The sequence below is a fragment of the Haemaphysalis longicornis genome, unplaced genomic scaffold (assembly GCF_048455015.1).
Source record: "Haemaphysalis longicornis isolate Haplotype H1 unplaced genomic scaffold, Haemaphysalis longicornis Haplotype H1 scaffold_1, whole genome shotgun sequence".
Classification (NCBI taxonomy): Eukaryota; Metazoa; Arthropoda; class Arachnida; order Ixodida; family Ixodidae; genus Haemaphysalis; species Haemaphysalis longicornis.
The window spans coordinates 262,524,980-262,546,532 of record NW_027526203.1 but is presented as its reverse complement, the minus strand read 5'-3'; the positions used below and the strand labels follow the sequence as shown (position 1 = coordinate 262,546,532).

Here is a 21,553-nt window from a genome sequence, read left to right as displayed (position 1 = left end):
TGACATTGTTGTAATGTTTCAATTTTGTATTAAGTGTGTAACGTTCGGCTCGAAGCATTTTATCTTTACGAGGAGGTGATATGTTCTCGCTTTTCCCTTATGCTGCATGCCCCTGGTGCCGTCGCTTCTTATCCCGGGCTTCATAGCCCTCTTTTCTATCATCATCAATGTTAGCTCAGATACCCGCATCATGTTAGAATAAGGGATCAGTCGTTCATTGTGGGGCTGAGTGCTTGTTACTGCCAATCGCAATCCACAGAGAACGAACCTATTCTTTTGTCTTGTGCACTAAGTTCAATAACGCCATGCTGAGCACTTTCTTAAATATCCTGAAGTTGGTCATCGGAGGTTTTGCAATTTTTTTAGACCAATAGGAGTTTTTCTCTCCGGGCCAACGCCCAAGAGGGCCAAGTACAAAAGCTCAGACGCCTTACTACTACCACTACCTATAAAACAAAATATAATTCGCTTTGTATTCACTTTAAAAATAATCACTATTCGCACACCCCTGCAAATAAGAGTTAACAAATTCAACGCAATGTTGTTTTGCTCACCTAGGAGAACAGAGCTGACCACTTGTGTGACGTTATTAACATTTTTTCCACCATATGGGAAAATATTTACCACTTCAAGGTGGCAAGAATATTTGAAGGAGTACTGAAATCATAAAAGGAAGATGTGAAAACCACAGTTTGAAGTAACAATGACACTAGATTTTATTTCATTTTGCTCATCTGTACAGGAAAAAAAATTAAAACAGGCAAGAACATGTGGCGACGACGACTCATGGAGTGTTAAAACCGTATGTTAAGGATATGTTACTATGTACAAATATGTGTATGAAGAAACTAACATCGGCTAAGTGTTCGTTGTCATCGTTAGAGCATTCTCTGGGGGCCTGAGTCATGTGTTCTAAGATTGACGTGACTCAGGACGGGTGGTACAACGTTTAGCGACATGACACGTACATGATATGCACATTCTACATGATGCATTCTCAGGCGACGGTAACAACAGTGAATAACAAATTTCAGTTTTCCAACATGACTACATGTGTAACAATGATTAATTTTTTTTTTCTCCTGCGGTAACTACATTCCTGTTGTATCTGTTCCCCACAAGTCTCCCATCAGCGTGAGTACAAAGCATGCCGCTTTCGTTACGTCACATCCTCAGTATATTTTACAAAACAAGCTCTCCCTCTAACAAGAAAATCATCTTAAAACAATTTAAGCCAATTTTTTAAAGGGAAAATAATGAAACCAAAGAAAATATGCAAATCTTTTGTTCTGCATTTATTCAAGTTTGGGCGTTAAAGATACTTTGTTATAGTTATATTATTACCGCCCAAAACTGAGTCAACCACAAATCACACCATAACTGCAGCGTATAAAAGCCTCTCTTGGGTATTTTACGACATTAGGCGAACTCCTATATGACTTAGTGCAGCTGAGTGAAGCGCTGGAAGTGATTGTCAATGGACATTGAAGCATTTCTAATGCCGCAGTCTTTTTACAATACTTCAAGTTTTACGGCTCACCCATTTTGTGCCGGCAAAAATGTTTTGATGTCGTAGCTACCGATTGTGGGCAAGACGTCTGGCAGGGCTCTGTAGTGCTGTATTCGCCTTAATTTTTATTTCAGAATGTGGCCGCTAGCCCCATTTTCATATTCCGACCAACAAATCAAAGAGTTGCAACCTGGCTGGCACCGTCTAACCTTGTAACAGCGCAGAATTGTACTGAAAGGGCTATCAGGCAACACTGATGGGATTTGAACTCACGTCCTGGCGGTTCGTTATAGGTATCGTTAGTCTGTTGTTTGATCTTTGAAGGTATCTCTTATCTCGCAGCATAAAAAATTGGGTTAGTTCGCTGTTGCCGTACTTCCAACGTCCCGCGCTACCGATCACCCTTGAAATGAAGCTCTTTTGTGCTGCGCTTTTCAGAAAGTGTTTTAGTTGTGGCGAGGTAAACCCTTGTGGATAGGAAGTACTTGCAATAGGGCCTTGTTAAAGAGAGGCGGCCACCAAAGTGCCAGATGCCACTTTCAGTTTGAGGTCACTTATAGTGGGAGCTGTGGCCGCAGCTGAGAATTTTTTATCGCAATGAGGCCGCCCATTAAACCTAGATGTCTGTTACAGCTGTGCGGAAGCTTCCTCATTTGCGGATTTTTTATGCATTCTATAAAGTCACTGTGTGAACGTGCACATGTGCACAAGCATAAAAATATGGGTGAAGGTATGGACAGTGGGAGCCAAAGGCATCTCCTAACAAGCGCCATGTCACATTTCCACTAGCAACACAGTCCCTGTGGCAATAGATTACTTAACAATATTTGCTGGCCTTCGCTGTTTTTGCAGTAGTTTCGAGGTCAAACCACGCACTGCAGACAAGCACCGCCATCCCAACCGAAAGCATGGTCACACAAGTGCACATTTACTGCAAGATGGAAACGTGTGAGGCATGAAATATTTGTAAATACTTGAGTTTGCGTGTGCTGACATTGGGTTCACAGCTGGCTTGAGCACGTGAGTGGCTTGCTCTGCTTTGTTACCAAATGAGTGACCAAATTCCGAGGCCTTCAGCGGCGTAACCGTTTCTATGGCCTTGTTGCAATGACTGAGTGCATGAACTTTAAATAAAATAATTTTCAGCCAATCAACGGCCACCAGACAACGCTTTTGTGATATTCTGCATAGTCGAGCAGTCCATGCAATACTGGAGGGTTGATATTGTTATGTGCAGCCTCCTGACAAGTACAGGGTGTGCAGAAAATATGACTGCAAGCGAAAGAAGCACATTCAATGTCTGCTGAATTTTACATACACACATAGTAGTTGATGCCCTATAAAGTGGTATTATCTACCTCTTAATGAATAATTAAATCTGCCCACAATCACCAACATTAACATCATTCTGAAGAGGAGGCATAAAGGCTGCCAGATCTAGGGCGATGCAGCCTGGCAAGCTAAGGGGCAGTCTTCTTGCGATAAATGAGTGTCCAGCATGTTCCCTGTTTGGAAGGAAGGTGCCTGCGTCCTGCTGCTCAATTGATAACATATATGCGGCAAAACTCGTCTTTGGGACTTTGTGTTCGAGTGGCAAGAATCCAAAAGTAAAGAGCCGTACTGTTTGTCTCCTCGAAAGTGACTGTGACTGAGTGAAAGTTGCATAATTGCATCTGAATGCCCTTGAAGAAGACTTGGAGTGAAGGGCGACCACAAAATGAAGTGTTGCCTCAGAGTCGCACCGCATTTAGATTTCATTTTGGGAAGAGCCCCATAAAATTATTTGCCTACAAGAAGAGTCGGGTATGAAAAGGGAGTTTTTAAGTAACAGAAATAATTTATCAATGCACATCTCTAAGCAATCCTGCATCCAAAACAAAACTAAGCATCCTATTGGTCTGCTTACATGTACAACCCTGCAAGCGTAGAGGTGTGACAACAGCGGGTAGCATTTCAAAGCTAAATTTACAGTAGGCAGGCTGGCACAAGTGCTATGGTGTGCGCCAAAGCAGAATTTATATGGAATATTTATGTTGGCTCTAGCTGCTGCTGTGATAATTCCAACCAACAACTCATCAGCAACAGATCAGCCGCTTAATGTAACTGTTTGTGATAACTGCATGTTATCGTCTTTGTGCCCTCATCTGTACATGGTAGGCGTCTCTTAAAGCTTCTACAAAACATGAAAAAAAACTTTCAGTGCATGTCTGGTCGCATTCAAACTGGCAGGATCCGCGCCTTTTTCCCCAACTTGCCAACGGAAGAGTCCAGTTGCAGTGTATTGTGGCAATGCCTCTGTAGGCCTACTCTTGGGGAACAATGGTTCCGTGCTAATTTTCAGCTGTCCATTGCTGCTCACATCCCTTGCAGCAATGGTGGAAAAAAGCCCACTGTCCTCTTTGAGTTGCAGGAAATATCCCAAGCAGTTAACCGTTCAGGGCATTGGCGTGGCACGAAACGTACAATGTACATAGGTGTTCTGCATGTTCGAGCTGAAGGGGTCATTGTCAGTAGAGTGTGGACCCTCCGCCAGACATGCGCGAGTTGTCCAGATCGGAGCTGGCGCGGAAGCTCTGGCTCTTCTTCTGGTTGTATAGCACAATGATGAGCACGATGACGGCCAGCGCCAGCGCAATGGCCACGGCCACCATGGTCCACGCCAGCGTCCGGTACAGCGGCTCTACATAGCCAGGCGGCGTGGACAGGGAGTCCGACCGTGAGCCGTCTGCTTCTCCACCCCGCTGACCCAACAGCGCAGGTGAAATGCCCGCCCAGAAGCGAGTCGCTTCCACTCGGTACTCGGGGCCCGACTGCAGTGACCGGCCGATGCGGTACGCCGATACGTTGCTGGGCGTTGCGCGCGGCCAAACCGGGTACTCGAAGTTTGGGTATTGAGGCGCCATGCTGCGTGGAGAGGCAAGTAAAACCGCCATTTATCAGTTGACACGGGACAACAGGAAAGTTTTAGTGCAGAATTTCAGTCGAGGTTATTTCTTTAGTGCGTCTTGTTTCATACTTACCAGTGAGCAAAGGTTGCATGTTATTCTTGCATTGCCACTGAGTTAAAGCGTCACCATGGATTTTAACGAAAAACTTCTTGCACTGAGATCTTAATGGTGCACTTCAAAAGTCCCCCTACCTCCTCTCAGACATTCGACACGCATCATGCTAAGTAGGGGATACGGGTGCGGACCATAGTAACTAAATGCAAGTCTACAATTTAGGATGAAATCCAGACTTCCCGTTTTACGCTGATTTTTATTTAAGCAAATAGCAATCACAGCTGATTGCTGGCAGCCTTTATACGCGTACATGTATTTGACTTTTGCATAGGAATGTGCACGTTCAATGTGCATGTGCACGTTTGTGTGCGTGTGTGCATGTCTAATACTAAGGGACATCATACATTTCCCTTAAAACCCTTTGTACGCTGCAAGTATTTTGCAGTCATATTCCTCAAAGTAAGGCACAAGACTAAAAGGGATTTGGCTTGCAAAGAGTGTGTGCTGTTGCTTGGAGAAATGTACACAAACCTATCACTTCCGTCCCTTATCTCACGCTGAATGCCGAAGAAGCGAGTGCTCAGTGCAGAACTGATTCGTCGAACAGCGCGGGCCAGGGGTTGGAAGATTCATGATTATACCCTCCGCCGGCAAATTTATTACTGTAGCCAATTTTCGAATTTTAGGACAGAAACAGCACTCCATGAGGTAAATAATGTTCCCATGTTGACGACGAAATCCATAAAAGTATTATCGTGTGTAGCACTGATCAGTGGCATGTGTGTCTGTGTAATGGGGTGGGGTGCATGCACTACATGACTACACCACTGCATGCCCGTCACAAAATGCATAAAGTGTAGGTGCTTATGCACTGTGCCGTGGCCGCCACTTTGTATTGGAGCACTGCTCTTAAGTGCCCATTTTCGCAGTTTAGCATAGGCGTTGGCGTAACCAAGTAAACGGGATGCAGAAGGGGGGAATAAAAGAGAGCACAGTGGAGATTTAATGACGCTGATAGCAAAGATAGTGCAAGAAGGAAAGCAGAGGATGATACAGCGGAAGCGTGAGTAGAAAAGCGAATTGTCGCACGAGACGTACTGTGCAGTGGTGACCCGATAAGAGAAGGCACCTGGTCAGTCTGCAGCGACTGCTGTGAAATGCACCCCCAGGTCACCCAAGCGATTCCTTTCACAAAAACCCGATTAGTGAGGTATGCTCGCACCACATTCCAGCCATGCTACCCACAGCATTCCCTTAATCATAAAAAAAAACTCCCAAGCATTTCCCCGAGGGTGAACATGGTTAAGTGCGAATGCACGGGTTGATGCTATGAGGGGGAGTAAAGTTAAAATCCGTTGGCATTCGCCCGTGAGCGCGCGCGAGCCGACCCACGGAGGTCTGGCAGTTTATCGCTGCATATATAGGGGGGTACGCCGCGCCGAGCCAGGTGGCTGAGAGAGGAGGCGAGCGCAAGGGGAGAGGGACAGCGGCGCACGGCAGCTGCAGCCGAGCGAGGGGGAGAGAGAGTGTGACGTCACGGTGGAGAGAGAGGCGCGCGGCAGCTGCTGGGGAGAGGAGGCGCGCTGTGACGTCATACCATGACGTCACGGCGCGAGGAGGCGAGGAGGCGGAGCGAGCGCGGTCACATGGTGAAGTGACGTCACCGCGCCGTTGCTACCGATGCTCCTCTCCGCTCCACGCCGTTGCTAGGGAGAGGAGGACTGCGGACGCCGCCGCCGCCGGCGGTGGAAGGTTTGGGGTCGCTTATAAAGTGCATTCGCACTTAATATAAAAAGGGTGATCTGTAACTGTATATTGATGCATGTCTCTCTCAATTTCTTTGCCTCAATATATCCCAAATTAAAAAAAACCTAAACATCTGTGCTCGAATTTCACATTAGGGAGAACTGTAGTTGTCGTTTTAAAATCATTTTCACGCAATCTTGGCAACTTGAGACAAAATGTTGAGAAGGTAGCAAAATTCGTGCCTTCTCGGCCGAAAAGGCAGGAGTAGTAGTGTAAGAAAAAAGGGAGAGGGGCAATACAGCCGGTAGCAAACCTGCAGCTGTGCAAGTAAAACGTTGCCAAAGGATGTGTTAGTCCAAAAGACAAAGGAGGCATCCAGCGACGTGCGGCACCAGCTACAAGCCATCTGTGGTACCAGAAAAGCGCAAACCTACTCAAAAAGCTTGGCAAGGCTAGTTTAGTTTGGCATCTCCCACTGCACGCACATAGTCTGTCGCCCATGGTACATTTTCTTGCAAGTATGACCACATTGCAACAGGGTTTTAAGTTCGATTAGCTTGCGCATATTTGAATCAAAACAGTGCACAGAACGGGGCGCAAGAAGCAGGATACATACTAGGACTGACAATAAAGTATGGAAACTTGAGATTCAATCCGCTGTGAATATAACTGAAAGGGTAAGAGCTCTGTGAGGAAACATGACGCATGGTATGTGGATTGCAAATGTGAAGCCATGCACAACATTCCGTTATGATGCGGGTGGTCCTATTACAGCAAAGCTGTCTATGGCTAGGATCCAGCAGATCGTCTCCGGTAACAGAGCGAAGAAAACAAGAATCGCTAGCGAGCGTAGCGCCATGTTGCGGAGCCCACTCAAACCCCCGGGATCGTAAAACTGCGCGCCACACCCCCGGTACATCGAAAAAAATAATACAAAATTAAAAAGGTCCTAGGGCCATCATATTTCAATACAAGACGCCTTATATTTCCTTAAAAAATTGGTGGCGATTACGATACTCCCTATTGCGATATTTGGGCGCAGCTGTTCGGGCAGCTCGTTCAGCAGCTGCTGCAGACGACGCAGTTCCACCAGTTGCGTCGATCATTGCTCAGTAGGAACTGGCTGAGAACGCATGTGCGCGTTCCACAACAGCCGCTGCAGATGCGCACGACTGGTTGCGTCACTCGCAGTTCAGCACTCACTCCTGATGGCTGCAGTGCGCTGGGGTTGCACTCACTCGTGGGTTCTCTCGACGGTGAGCCTCTGCGTCGGCGGCGCGAAGTGCGTCTCAGGAAGGGACCGCGAACTGCGTCTTAGGCCGGGTTCAGACTGTTGTCGCAGCTGTCGTAATATCTTTAAATAATGACGTCATTTGACGTCTCAGCCAATCGAACTGTGCGAAACGCCGTTTTTTACGTCCATAGCGCACGATACGGCTGTTACGTGCTATGCTCAATCGCAAATGCTCAATCGCAATGCTCAATCGTGCACCCCTTGGACTACGACCCAGTCAAAACTCACGTTGAGGCTCGGCCCCGCAGCTTTGCTGGTCATCCTTCTTCACAGAGCGGAAGGGCACTAAATTTTTTTAGTCATGCAAGCCACTGCTGTGATAAGGGAGTGTGCCTCCCGACTCAAATCAGACCCAAGGAGCACCGCTGGTCCACTGTCGCGCCCATTTCCGCCTCCGCGTGTAAAAGACCAGATTTTCAGCATTCCGGAGTGATCATAAGGTATGTTTAACAAAATAACACCCGATATAGCGAGGCTACAAAAGTCACAAAAGGGCACGTGGTATAGTGGGTACTACTTCTGGTGCACGGTGACATATCTAGTACCAGATAGGCCCCTCTAGCTTGTCTTAAAGGGGCCCTAAACAGGGTTCCAAAGGTTGAGATTTTACGTGCGCTATCGTTGGAGTACTATGCAAAGAACGTCCTGCCGCAAAAATGGTTTCAAAGCGTTCAGTATTAGCCGAGTTATCGTTCATTAAAAAGGGCCCGCAACAAGGCCTGGCGCATTTCCTCTTTCACCGCGCCTCCAAACCACTGTGGAAGCGGAGACGCCACCGACCAGGCGCAAGACCTGGTCGGTGACACCAAGAGAAACAGGGTTGCGTCGAGAAGAGCGCAGCCATTGGCTCCTCTCGGCGGTACGTCACACTTCTTGTAGCAGACGACGGTCGCGACGGCCAAGCTCCGCCTACTACATCCGCTACCGCTCAGCGGGGTCGGTCGGTGGCCGGCCCGCATCGAACGGCTCCTCGCGCCGGCCGTGCTCGCGTCGGCGAAAACGAGCGGAAACGAGCGTTTGAAGTCAAGATAGGGGGCTTCCAAACTCAACATGCTCGCTTACGATAACAATTGAAGATTGCCACCAAAGACTATAGCGGCTCGCTAGCGTTTCGGCATGCGGCGCTGTCGCGGTGAACTTGTCCCACCGAGGTCGGGGAAAAGGTTTAGCATCGCCGCAGTTATCCAGACACTGCTTTGCGAGGCCGTGACGACGACGATCCCCCGCGCAATCTTTCACTGCACTATCACCCCCTTTCACGTATTTGCAAACTGATTTTCAGCAATGGTCCCGCTCTGGCGGGCGGTGACAAGTTTTAGCTGCTGCGGTGTATGCCTATCGTGCATACACCGCACAATGGGCTGCTTGTCTACCGTGCAGGCAGATGCTTGCCGCGGTCGCGCGTGTAGCGGGCGTTTGTGCCCGCAGAGATGCTCCGTGTTTTTCAGCGTTATACCTTGTAAACGACGCGCTATGTCTACAAACTCGGCTAAGCTCGTGTAACGGATGACGGCGATCTACATTCGTTCGTGCCGTTCCGCCGGAGCAGGAGCTCCGTGCGACCGCGTTTTATCCCTGAGCCGGGTACGCTGATTGGCTACAGCATTTAACGGGGCCCACCAATAGCGCAGCCGTGCTGTTGAAAGCTTCGTGCGTCACGCGGGTGCGTCACAAGCGCTCTGTCGCTCGTCAGAGCGCGGCAGTGTGGCGGCAAGGAAGCGGTAGGTGTGCAAGGAAGAAAGAAGGCACCTTTGTTGCTGCTTTACGCAGAGGTGTAATATTTGGTATACATTGTCGTGAAGGGGTACTCTAGCGATTGCGCGATTAAAATGGCGACCTTCAGAAGCCTATTTAGGGCCCTTTAACATTTTACGCTTCGTTTTTTAGATGCGACGGCATCTCATTCACTCGCCTTGTCCCTCCATACGGCGTTGTCGTTGTCCGTCCACACCCCTACCCCATTCTCCTCGCCGCGCGAGCTGCGCTCTCCGCCGCTCACCCCCTCTCCTCTCCGATAGGGAACGCTCTCTCGCGAGGGGCATTGGATTGGATTCGATTAGATTGGCTTGGCTTGGCTTGGATTTGGTTTGGATTGGATTAAAGTGGATTGTGTTGGATTGTGTTGCGTCATAGCCGCGCCACGTTGCGTCATAGCCGCGGCAGGGGGTTCGCGGCACGTTTCACGCGATGGGAGAATCAACCTAACGGAAACAACAACGGAACCCCCTACGCGTCGCATCTACACAGGGGTTCCCGCGAGGGGAGGTGGGAGTAATTTTTTTATGTCACCTTGCTCCTAGTTCTGCTCTCGATTTTGGTATGGTGCCTTCGTATGTGCCACTCGCCTTCTTTGGTTTATATTATTTCCAATTTATATTCACCTGTAGACACTATAAGGGGCAATAAAGCCTACTAGATATGCAATGGCAGGTGGCCTAGTTGAGGCGATGAGAATGATGTAAGAAAAAGAGTAGACTCGTGTACGCATGAACAGCACACACAGCTAAATATGAAAGCATTCAGTACCCTAGCACATTTTTATATGCAGCTTTTAGGCGCCTGTTCCTGGCTTATGCGACATAGCGTGCAACCAACAGAAAGAAGTGAATGAAGAGCACAACGGCGCTTTAAAGTATGACAATAGCAAAGAGTAGTGGGGGAAATAACAATACTGTGATGAGGAAAGGCACGGGGGTAATGCCTGCAGGAAAGCAAACGAGGAGCGTGCGGTGGAGGTGGGTGAAAGTGATGCCACGTTCCGGCACTGTTTGTCGGTGGAAACTGCTGTGACACTTAGCCTGAGACGAAGCTCAGCGTGACGCATGTATTCCAGGGTCTCCACCCACAGAAGCAATCACGCAATACGCCTGCTTCTCCCCATCACACAAACCTTCTACCTGCGCAGTTCTTTTTGTGAAATAAGCAATGCAGTCAGTACAAATTCTTTGTCTGCCACAGCTGATAAATGCACTAGTTGCCCGAGAAGATACTAGCAGTGCCAGTGCCAGCATCTAGTTGTGCACAATACCAAAGCAAACACTCGGCAACATCTATAATTGTGTAAATACGCTTGTTCCTGTGAAATTGTCCCTGTCAAACTAAAGCATGTCCCTGTCAAACTATACGGCAAAATCAAATTATCTCTACGGCTGCGCTCAAAATTTGCATTACGAAGAATACAGGGTGGTCGGCCAATTTTTTTCCACAGTAAGTGTTTTCTCTCTGGCATAGGTGATTTTACTTCGTGGACAGATGAGAAGAGAATTTTATTAGTACTTAAAATATTTCTTTCGCTCCTTGTTAGTTTTCCGAGATTTAAAGCTGCATTTCATGTTTTCAAAGACATTCTCAGGGACAAATCAGCCTGATTTTTTTTACACACTATGCACTATCTATTTTGCAGGGTAGGTTGTAAATCATTAATGTCACGGAAGTGCGTTGTATTATTTTTTAGAAATACTATAATGGCCTATCTATGTTTTACATGCGCTCTTTTACCAAAGGCTTCAGCATGACAGTTTGGGAAAGGGAACCACTATTTTAGGAGCATCTCTTGCTATGTAGTACGCACCCGCTTTTAGCAAAGTCTGTCCAGAGGTTGATAAGTCTGCTGCTGACAAGGGAGTCGAGACTGGACAGTGGCCGGAGTCCGTCGGCCGTCACATCGAACAGGTAGATGAGCTCATCGCCATTCGACACGCCTGCAAACCATCAAACATGCAGAGACTGTTTTATTGCCTTACAATACAACTGCTTGAACAGGATTACCAATGTCCCCAGAAGAGTACTACAACATAAATACTGAAATAAATTATCAACATCAAGACACCTAATTCCAGTAAACACACTGAAATCTGTGTCGCACGGTTTGCCATATCCACCTGAGATATTCTTGTTCAGAACACTGTACAAAACTGTAGAAAGTGGAGGCCAGAATGGGCATACTTATTCATGCTATGTTGAAATCAGCTGCCTGTCGTTTCAGATTTCATTTGGGGGAGACTTCCCCCAAATGATCACTAGTGTCAAATCCTTAATGCGCCCGTCAAGATGAGTGAAAAGTTCTTCCAGCATATTTATATCAACAGGTCTATCAGGCTGCTGATAATTGACCCTAAAAATTTTAAAAATGGTACTGCCGAATATTTCAAATAAGGAGTTGTTAATTTCACGTGCACTTCAGTACAAGCAAGGAACCTATTTTACATCCCCTCCTTGAAGAAAGCTTTGCATTTCATTGGAATTAGCAAAATTAAAATCGACTGATTTCTGTGCGTGCGACTGACGTGTGATAAGCTCTAGCTTGCGTTGAGATGAAGGGTATGATGTTACCAGTGTAAATTATCAGTGGATGTCATTGGTAAAGTCATGGTAGGGATTCAGGTAAGAAGGATGGCTTCAATAAGCTGAGGTCGAAGCAAGTGAGGACCACTGGTGAGACCCACCTGTGCCGAAACCATGCTTAAACATAAGATTTTTTCGATCACCCACTCCTCGGAAAAATTTGGGTTAAACGTCGATAAAAATTGCCACAAGGGAAGTGGATACAAGTGGGGGCCATTAGTCTCGTCCTCCACCTTTCGCCAGTAGAATATTCGAAACCCTATACCCATCCACATTTTTGGTGTTTTGTTTCTGCCATCTTGGAAACTGCACAACGGGTAGGGCGTTCCAAAGCTAGATGTTTCATTGTCATTGTCTGTCCAAAAGCTCGTAGTTCATGTCCTATGCTAGTGTAGTCCGGTATGGGATATCTATATATGGTCATGGCGCTCAACATTTGGTAAACCGGGCCAATTCCATCCTTCGTGGTATTCTGAAGAGTGTTGCTTATGATCTCTCCCCCAAATCCTATGTGTCCAAAATCTTGTCATTGCCAGATTTCAATTCCATGCTGTTCGAAACTGTTGTCCTAAAACATTTTTGGTTAAGCCACTACAAAATTCCCTATGTGCCTGCTCGTTGCCTGAGAACAAAGAATCCTTATGTTACACCCCGCGGTAATACAAAATACGGCAGAAGACTCCGTAACTATTATGTCCCTGCAATGTTTAATTCACTCCCTCCCTGCATACAAGAAGTAAAAACGAAACGTAGTCTCAGAAAGGCTCTTACACACAATAATGCGTGATCGGAATCCTGTAATGTTTCCGAACTTTTATTTCACAGTTGTTTTCAAGCTAATTACTTGCTACTGATGGCTCTGTCGCTGTCTGCCAGGCACTGCCATTGAAGATACGTTAAAGATTGGTTTGCAGCCTGGAAAACAAAATGTAGAGACCACACGCAGACATCTGGCTGCTAGAGAAGCGCTACCTTTTTGCGCTTGCCACGAATGGGATTCCGTTTTCTAAAGTCGGGAATACCAATTCGGTTGTGCTTTAAGAGGTATTACAAAAGACGAAAGAAGCAACTGGTTCTGATAAATAGCGATTATAAAGTTCCTTCAGATTTCTCACAATTCTCAAACTTACTAAACTACCTAGTTTAAATCGCTATAAATGGGAATCACTAAGCTGACATGCCAAATTGTTTCGGTGTCTGCGCTTGTGTCGGGCGGTGGTGAAGCCCCGAGCTAGCTAATCAGGATGTCTAGGTTCCGCTGTCTCAGCCTTCGAAAGACGCTCCTCTCCGTTTTCTTTCCGCCGACGCACGGCCGGGCTGCAACAGTGGTGTTCGCCGCTGTAGCCCGGCCGTGCCCGACGCTGCTGCATTCGGGATGCCGCCCCGGCGAATTCCAGGTAACGGCGACCGCGTTCGATTCCCGGCCACGGCAGGCGCTTTTCTGGTGGAGGCGGAACGCAAAAACGCCCGTGTGTGCGAGATTTCGGCGCAAGTTAAAGATCCCCAGGTGGCCAAAATTAATCCGGAGCTCTCCACTACGGCGCGTCTATCGCCTGCGTTGCGTCGGCGCGTTAAACCCTACAATCAATCAATCAATCAATCAATCAATCAATCAATCAATCAATCAATCAATCAATCAATCAATCAATCAATCAATCAATCAATCAATCAATCAATCAATCAATCAATCAATCAATCTCTGGTTTCACTCTTTGTAGAGCCACGTGTGTGAACTCAAGTGACGTCGCTTGGGCAATTGCCATGGGTGTCGTTTACAGCTGTGCTTTCCAACCTCCTCCACAGCGTGGATTGAAGGCAATTTTTTTTTCTTAGAAGTTATTAAATGTTGAAATATATTTGGGCTTGTGGTAAAGCTAATGGTAGACGTTTGGAAAGCGTAAAAACCATTTTTAAAGTACAGTGCCATGTGAATGCATCATTCATTTCAACTATAAAGGATTTTTGCCACTCATAGTACATGCCTTTTCTTTAAAATCTACATATTAACTTTTCTGCCTCTTAAATGCGAAGTTCCTTTTGACAATCCGCGTTGGTACGAATAAACATAATGCTGATAACAAGATGAGCCTACCTTTTTCTGAAGTGTTCAGCCTACATTATGCTATAATATGATTCAGAAATTATTCCACACGAAGCCACAGAAAAGATCTTCAGTGTTCGTCTTTCAGTCATTAACAGTCAGCCATGTATAACTTAAGTGTTTGCACCTCTTCAGTGCGTGTTGTGATATTCATTCCATCTCACTCCATGTACTTCGTCTTCCTTGTTAAATGAGCACTGAAAATACCACACAATTTTCAGTCCAGCAACACATACTGATAATCACTAGCAAGAATGCTCACTACACGGAGTGTGGCGTGATTAGGTGATGGCCGGCCAGGTGTCCGCGTCACTCAACCCCACCTCGATAAAAAGACCGCACCACTTATGCCCGCCTTCTTATCCCTGCCTTGCGATTTGCTAGAAACACCGTATTTCTTCATTTAAATCGTTACACTATCCGAATGCTTTAAACTCGGCCAGTGACTCGGCAAGTAGGCCACATTTTTATTGAGGAGGGTTCAAGCGCAACACGCCCCCACCCCCCATGATAAACAGAGGTTAGTTCATGTGCTTTTTCCAAACAGTTGTCGGCAAATATCGCCGCTTGCAGGTCATGTGTCTCCTCTTTTTGCACTACTAGCTACCCAAACGTTTGGCCGGCAGACGTGAACACTTCTTTTTCCAACCTAAAAGCAGGCATCATAACTCCCTCCTGCTCCCCTCATGACAGCATAAATGGCAGAGTCGTTTGTTAATCATGCACACGCACCCAGGTCGTAGGACTGCCTCTGGAAGCCCAGGCGGGCGTCCAGCAAGCTGGTGTCTCCGCGGTACTCGAAGACGTACATGTATGTGGCCGCCTCGAACCTGGAGTACTTGGCTAGCGCTGCCTGGTTGCCCGCCACAAACATGGCATCCGTCGACATCTGCACCGCAACCAGGGCACTTTTTGAAAGGCAGGCTCGGTTTTGTGAAAAAATGTCCTGTATCGGCTTCGCTGCAGTGCACTTTATTGAAGAATGATCACGAAGAAAAGAGCAAAGTAGGCCAACAATGAAGGTCTGCATATGAGTATATCAAAAAGAAAAAAAAAACAGAAAGAATATGGCAACCACTGGGACGTTACGCAATGCAAGCAGAGCAGTTTGTAATGCGTGATTTCACAGTGCCGATCAAGTTTCTGAGTCGAATTGCCATTTGGGGCTTTCCTTATTCGTCAAATTACCTTCTTTGTAAGCAGAGAATTGTTAATAGGGGGCATTGAAAAGCAGAACATAGAAGTTTTTGTTTAGAGTGTACACCCCACTGGTTGCTCGAGCCCAATTAGCTGTTTCCACAGCCAAATAAAAGGTACAATTATCAAGGTTAACTCGACGCACATCAGGCAAGAAATCAGAAAATGAACAAAACGTTGATAAATGGGTTGTGGTAAGGCTACGGTATAGTAAACAGTGAAGCCACTAAAAAATTGCGTGCAACGTGATCGCTTTCGCAATGTGACTTGCGAGCCCGAGGCACCCATTTTGCGTTTGTCTTACCAACAAAGGCACACAATTTCTTCCTCAATAAGCCGCAGTAATGTTTTTTGTGGTGAAGCAACACAAGCTATTGGCACTTGAGATGGGTTTAGTTACTTCATTCTCAAACCCCGTATGCGTAGTTACATAAAAAGTTAGTGATAGAATAACGGTTCATTCGGAGGCGTAAAACCACATCAATTCATCAATTTTGTAGTAGATGCATGCACATAAACATGCAAAGGGAGGTAGCCCTTTGCATGCAAAGGAGGAAGCATATATTATACACTCAAAAACAGCCATGATGAAATAAACTGAAAACCAAGGCAAACTGGTGGTGATCACATGGAGAGGACACTGATGATGACAGGGATCGGAAGGGATCAGGCGACAATCACTCACACCCTCTGTTGTAATATAGTCATCCCATTGCCCGTGTGCTCCGTGGCATCAAATTTACAACAAAAATCAACATGAAAACATGGTAGAAGGCCTTTTCACTTCCATTCTGGTACTTGAAGCAGAATAATGCTTTCTCTCTGTGTCGAAGCCTGCTGCAGCTTTTTGCCGAAAAACATACAAACTACAACAAATAGCAAGTCATATTGAATAGTGTGAAGACAAAATTTGTTCATACCAACTTAAAAATGATGTAACAACATTACACCCATTAACCCTTGAGGTTAAACTCGATGTGGCAAGGCGTTCAACCAAGGCGGCAAGTTTTCATCTTTGTCACAAGCAAAAAAGAGTCGACATACGTTGATGAATGCTCTGATGACGGCGCTGGTGTCGAGCGGGTTCACGTCCCGGAAGTATGTTTCATCTACAGAATCCACCACGTCGGGCGGCGGCCGGCTGTAGCGTAGGGCACTGCTCAGAAACCGCGGCAGCAACTGGTCGCGCACGTACGTGGCACTGCGCGCTGACCGGTCCCGCAGGTACGCCGATAGAACTGCAAGGCAGGACAAGGGTCACATTTATACATCCAATAATGCAGGGACGCAGTGATGCACCATGATTGCTCAGGTATGTGCACTCTTTCAAGTTTGCCAGATGGCAGAGGACCTAACATAAACATAAATCCAAGGTAAATATACATTCGCTTACATTTAGCTAGCCATCTGAGTAATAACTGACAAAACTAGATTCGAATGTTTTGGTGTGTCACAATGGCTGTTTCCACTTACTGGGATTTCAACAGCAGCTTTTTTAGTCATCATACAATACATGTTGCCACAAAATGATTCAAGCTATTGCATTTCTGCCATCTTTGAAAGAGTCCCCAGCCTGCTGACAGTGTGCAAGCGTACTGCGGGAAAATGTATAACGTAAGTGGAACAGGTGGCACCAGCGAAACTAACAGCATTCAGTGGAGTTATAAGTTAATGAAGGGGTGTGCCAATAGGATGTACCAATAGAACATATTAAAATATAGTCTATTGATACGCTTGGACTTCAGCCAAAGTTCAGTCTTCCCTTTTCCATGCCGTTTTGTTTCAGGAAATCTCTTTAGGTCACATTCACATCAAAGGCAAAATATAAAATGAGTCATGTCGATCATGCGTTGAATGACAGCTTTTGCATATGCTATATCTGTGTCACTCTCTTAAAGATGATCATTCTCGACACGCCAACTATAGGCCGAAAGTGTGCAGGTTGTTTTACTAGTTCCTTGTGCTGCACTAGCTTGGCTTAACAGCACAAATGGCAGACCAAGCTGATTTCCCTGTAAAGTTCTACTTGATCGAATCCATGCGCCCTGCGCAGCTGCAGTTTACATCAGCCGATGAAAAAGACTAGCCGTGTCCCTTTGTAATGCATGTCACAGCGAAGATGCCATCTGCTCCCATTAACAAGAAGGCAGTCCACTTAGGGAGAAATTTTCATGGGCGAAATAACCGATAACCGACCCTTTTACACCAAACTGCTTCAACATCCCTGCAGCAGGGGGTTAATTGAAGGGAGTTGGGGCCAAACTTCCCCAGACACACCTACTCCCCGGTGTTGGCAGTGCACCCTGGACCATGTCTTTAGAGAAAAGATAAAAATAAGTTGGGATAATATAATAAAAAATAAGTCATATTGAAAACGCTATTTTAGGTGCCTAAATAGTCCTTATGAGTACCGGTGAAGTAGAAAAAAGAAACAGCTTCTTCGTGATGTTTTTCCTTCACGGCACAAAGTAGCACTTCGTGTTATATTTATTTTTTTAAGATGAAGTTGTAGACGTCATTCAATATTTTATACATTTGCAACAACTGTCTGAACTTTAATACCTGAATTTTCAGCCCGAGCTACGAAACAGTTTAGCAACAGAATCTCAAGTTATCTACCCGCCGCGGTGGCTCAGTGGCTAAGGCGTTGCGCTGCTGAGCACGAGGTAGCGGGTTCGATTCCCGACCGCGGCGGCCACTTTTCTGATGGAGGCGGAAAGCAAAAACGCCCGTGTGTGCGAGATTTCGGCGCACGTTAAAGATCCCCAGGTGGTCAAAATTAATCCGGAGCCCTCCACTACGGCACGCCTCATCGCCTGCGTTGCGTCAGCGCGTTAAACCCTAAAATCAAATCAAATCAAATCAAATCTCAAGTTATCTCAAGTTTTAAACATTGCTGGTATCAGAACGGCAATATACTTAATTAAATAAAACATAGAGGTATTCGTAAAATAGACACCGATTATTTGGCCGATTAAATACGGAAATGTTCTGCAGCAACAGGGCTAATTGAACATTCATGTTTGCGCTGTTCAGTGTGCACAAAGTGCGCCTTGTATTGTGCATGCAATCATTATCTGTGCATGTGCTGGAAGCATTACTTTCTTGCAAATCCCTGTATATCTGCTTCCCCACAATGCTTCGCAATGACCGATGACTGGAATCATTGACGAAATTTTAGCGAATGGCGGGGCAGATCTTGCGATCGAATTAAAAGAAATGGTATGAGCGGCAACTTTTCACAATGCAAAATATCCAGCTCGTATTACACAATGCCCTTGTGCAGACTTCATTTTGAGCCAAATTGTGTGCCGGGTCTCAACTTCCACTGAATTTTCGAAATTGATTGCAGCGATTGGTCATTTTTGCAGACCCCGAACCCGCCGGATCTTCCGGATACCACTGTGGCGTGAACAGGATTAAAATTATTAATGCAAAAGCCTTAGGTATCTCATCAAACACGAAAAGTGACAGCAGCCATAGTTGTCGTCATCGGCGTCAGCACAAATCGTACCAAAACGGCCGCCGCCGCAAAGAGAAAATAAAAAAATATTTGGGTGAAATTTGAAGCCGAGTCGTCAGTGCAGCAGCCAGGTGCTCTAACCACAGTGTCAAATCCGGTACCTAGGCAATATGGAACAAGATTTAGCCTGATGCGTGCAGCGTGACAGGTGCACGTGGTGGCACGTGCATAGACACAAACAGAGGAGAGCTCTTCCTGTGGGAAAGCTGGAGCGCGAAGTGTGGCTAGCCCGCCTGTCAAAGTAATTCATACCAAAAAATGAATAAAAAGAAGGAAGAGCTACAAATACGATGTAGCAAGTAAAGAAGTCTTTGATAATTGTCACGCTTTCACCTTCCAACCACGTAAGCGGAGTTGAGTGGCTGAGAAATTTTCTTATTCCTCCATAGTGAGACACACGTAACCCCCTTCCCTTTTCCCCCTCCCACCGCAACAGGCCTACTGCCGTCCTATTCATAATAAATTTTACAACAACAATCTAAAAACACAGAAACAACTCTTGCTGCTATGGCTGCGGCACACCTGTCTCACTAGATGTTTAGCATACAGTTACCGTGTGAATGTTATTTATATCGTTTTAACGTTGCAAAATGCCATGATCGCTGCGACTCAGTGGTACAAGTGTGCTTTAGCCTACCGTTTGCGTAGTCCGGCTTACCAGCCCTCATAACACAAGCCGACACTGCGAATTAGACTGAAAATAATCACAACAAATCATTGTTGCACAAAGTTAAGTGCTTTCATTTAAATGGCTTGAATATCTGGCTTTTCGGATTAGAAATTTACACAAGAACAATTCTCTTCTGAAAGTACATTGTATACATCTCCCCTAAAGCTGATAAAAAGAATGTTAAAAACGGTAACTAGAATTCATGCCCAGAATAAATATGTCGGCATAAAATGAGTAAAATACATTGTAAAGACAATGTAAATGAGTAAAGACAAGAACACTTCAAGAGCTTGGCAACTTATCTCAACTATTACGTAGATGAGGTGCACCACCAGTATGGGAGTTGGCCATCAGTGCAGCCGTTACTTCCTTTCCTTAATTTCCCCTCTTTCTCTATCCTTTGTAACACTTTTGCCGGCACTTAAAGCTTGACTTGTAGATACATGTCGTACAGTGGTTCTAGACGTCATGTATCTACCGCAACCCTAGTTTTAGATGCGACGGCATCTCATTCACTCGCCTTGTCCCTCCATACGGCGTTGTCGTTGTCCGTCCACACCCCTCCCCCATTCTCCTCGCCGCGCGAGCTGCGCTCTCCGCCGCTCACCCCCTCTCCTCTCCGATAGCGAACACTCTCTCGCGAGGGGCATTGGATTGGATTCGATTGGATTGGCTTGGCTTGGCTTGGATTTGGATTGGATTGGATTGGATTTGGATTGGATTGGATTAAAGTTGATTGTGTTGGATTGTGTTGCGTCATGGCCGCGCCACGCTGCGTCATAGCCGCGGCAGGGGGTTCACGACACGTTTCACGCGATGGGAGAATCAACCTAACGGAAACAACAACGGAACCCCCTATGCGTCGTATCTACACAGGGGTTCCCGCGAGGGGAGGTGGGAGCAATTTTTTGTCTCTGCACCATGCAGGTCAACCCACCGGGGAAGAAGAAAGCCGTCTCGTCTCGGTTCACGCCCGCTATGAGTGGCACCCGACGAAACTCGCCGCGCTCCAACAGTGCAGTCGGCTCATCTGGCAGGAAGGCTCCCTGTGGGTTGAACTTCTCCACCACTGGCGCCGTCCTCACAGGGAAGTCACCAAACAGCTGCATGCAGTGGACACACATCGTAAGCACGAGCCCATCAATGCTGTCTGGTCCCGCATGCATTGGACAAGATGATTTTTTTTTATTTCATAGGAACCAGGTTCCTATTTAAAGCTTCCAATATTATACGAGTTTTTACTTTGCAGGAAGTGCCATCAATACAAACGTATGGTCTCTACTGTTGCCTCGTATATGGCTACCTCTTCTGCTTTCATTGGACTGTACTGTGCAGTGGCTACTACAATTGTTGACCATGACTGAAGAAAAACCAGCTTATCAACATTATTTTATTACACCTGACCAAATACAGCCCAAAAAGGCGTGTCTGAAGCTGCCAATGTCAGAGTTAACACAGAGAAGGGGCAACAACATTTTCAGTGGGGGTGTATGAAGTGCCTCGAAGCCATTTGTGTCTGTGCGATAACAAGATGTTTAACTTTATGACTTCAATAAGCCTAGTTTAGTCAGTTTGTAGCCCACAAAAGTTCTGCTGGTTATCTACATTATCAACATTCGCCTGCAGCAGAGGTGTACGTTTTTGCTAACACCAGCCGCGGTGGCTCAGTGGCTAAGGCGTTGTGCTGCTGAGCACGAGGGCGCAGGTTCGATTTCCGGCCGCGGCGGCCGCTTCTCTGATGGAGGTGAAAAGCAAAAACGCCCGTGTTTACAAGATTTCCGCGCACCTTAAAGATCCCCAGGTAGACAAAATTAATCTGGAGCCCTACACTACGGCGCGCGCCGTCACCTGCGTTGCGTCGGCGCGTTGAGCCCTACCATCAATCAATCAATCAGTTTTTGCTTAGTTGACACGCTGCACAAACTTCCCACGTCTAGAGCAGTCTGGAACACACTTGAAATCTTCTTGCCCAGAGAATTAAAATACAAATATGTACTTTGAGACAGTTTTCCGGGGCACTTTTGATAAACACACCTATTCCATAAATAAATGAAAATCGAACAGAACTAAAATGCGATGTCTTTTTCTGTCCTTCCATTTCAGTCCAATTAATAAAATAACATGTGCGCGGCGAAATATTAGCTTGCCTCATTAAATTGGCAAATG

General features: G+C 46.3%; 1 protein-coding gene across 1 annotated transcript in view; it reads right to left on the bottom strand.

The window, feature by feature from the left end:
- Window positions 1-698: 698 nt before the first annotated feature.
- Window positions 699-21,553, bottom strand: part of LOC144145168 (cocaine esterase-like) — an 84,947-nt gene continuing 64,092 nt past the window's right edge. Inside the window, exons 6-10 of the mRNA XM_077676678.1 lie at window positions 20,325-20,490; window positions 16,239-16,432; window positions 14,730-14,886; window positions 11,124-11,253; window positions 699-4,414 (exon numbers count right to left, since the gene is read on the bottom strand). Of these exons, the coding sequence (XP_077532804.1) occupies window positions 4,018-4,414; window positions 11,124-11,253; window positions 14,730-14,886; window positions 16,239-16,432; window positions 20,325-20,490 (1,044 nt within the window). The 3' untranslated portion in view covers window positions 699-4,017. The remainder of the gene's footprint in view (window positions 4,415-11,123; window positions 11,254-14,729; window positions 14,887-16,238; window positions 16,433-20,324; window positions 20,491-21,553) is intronic.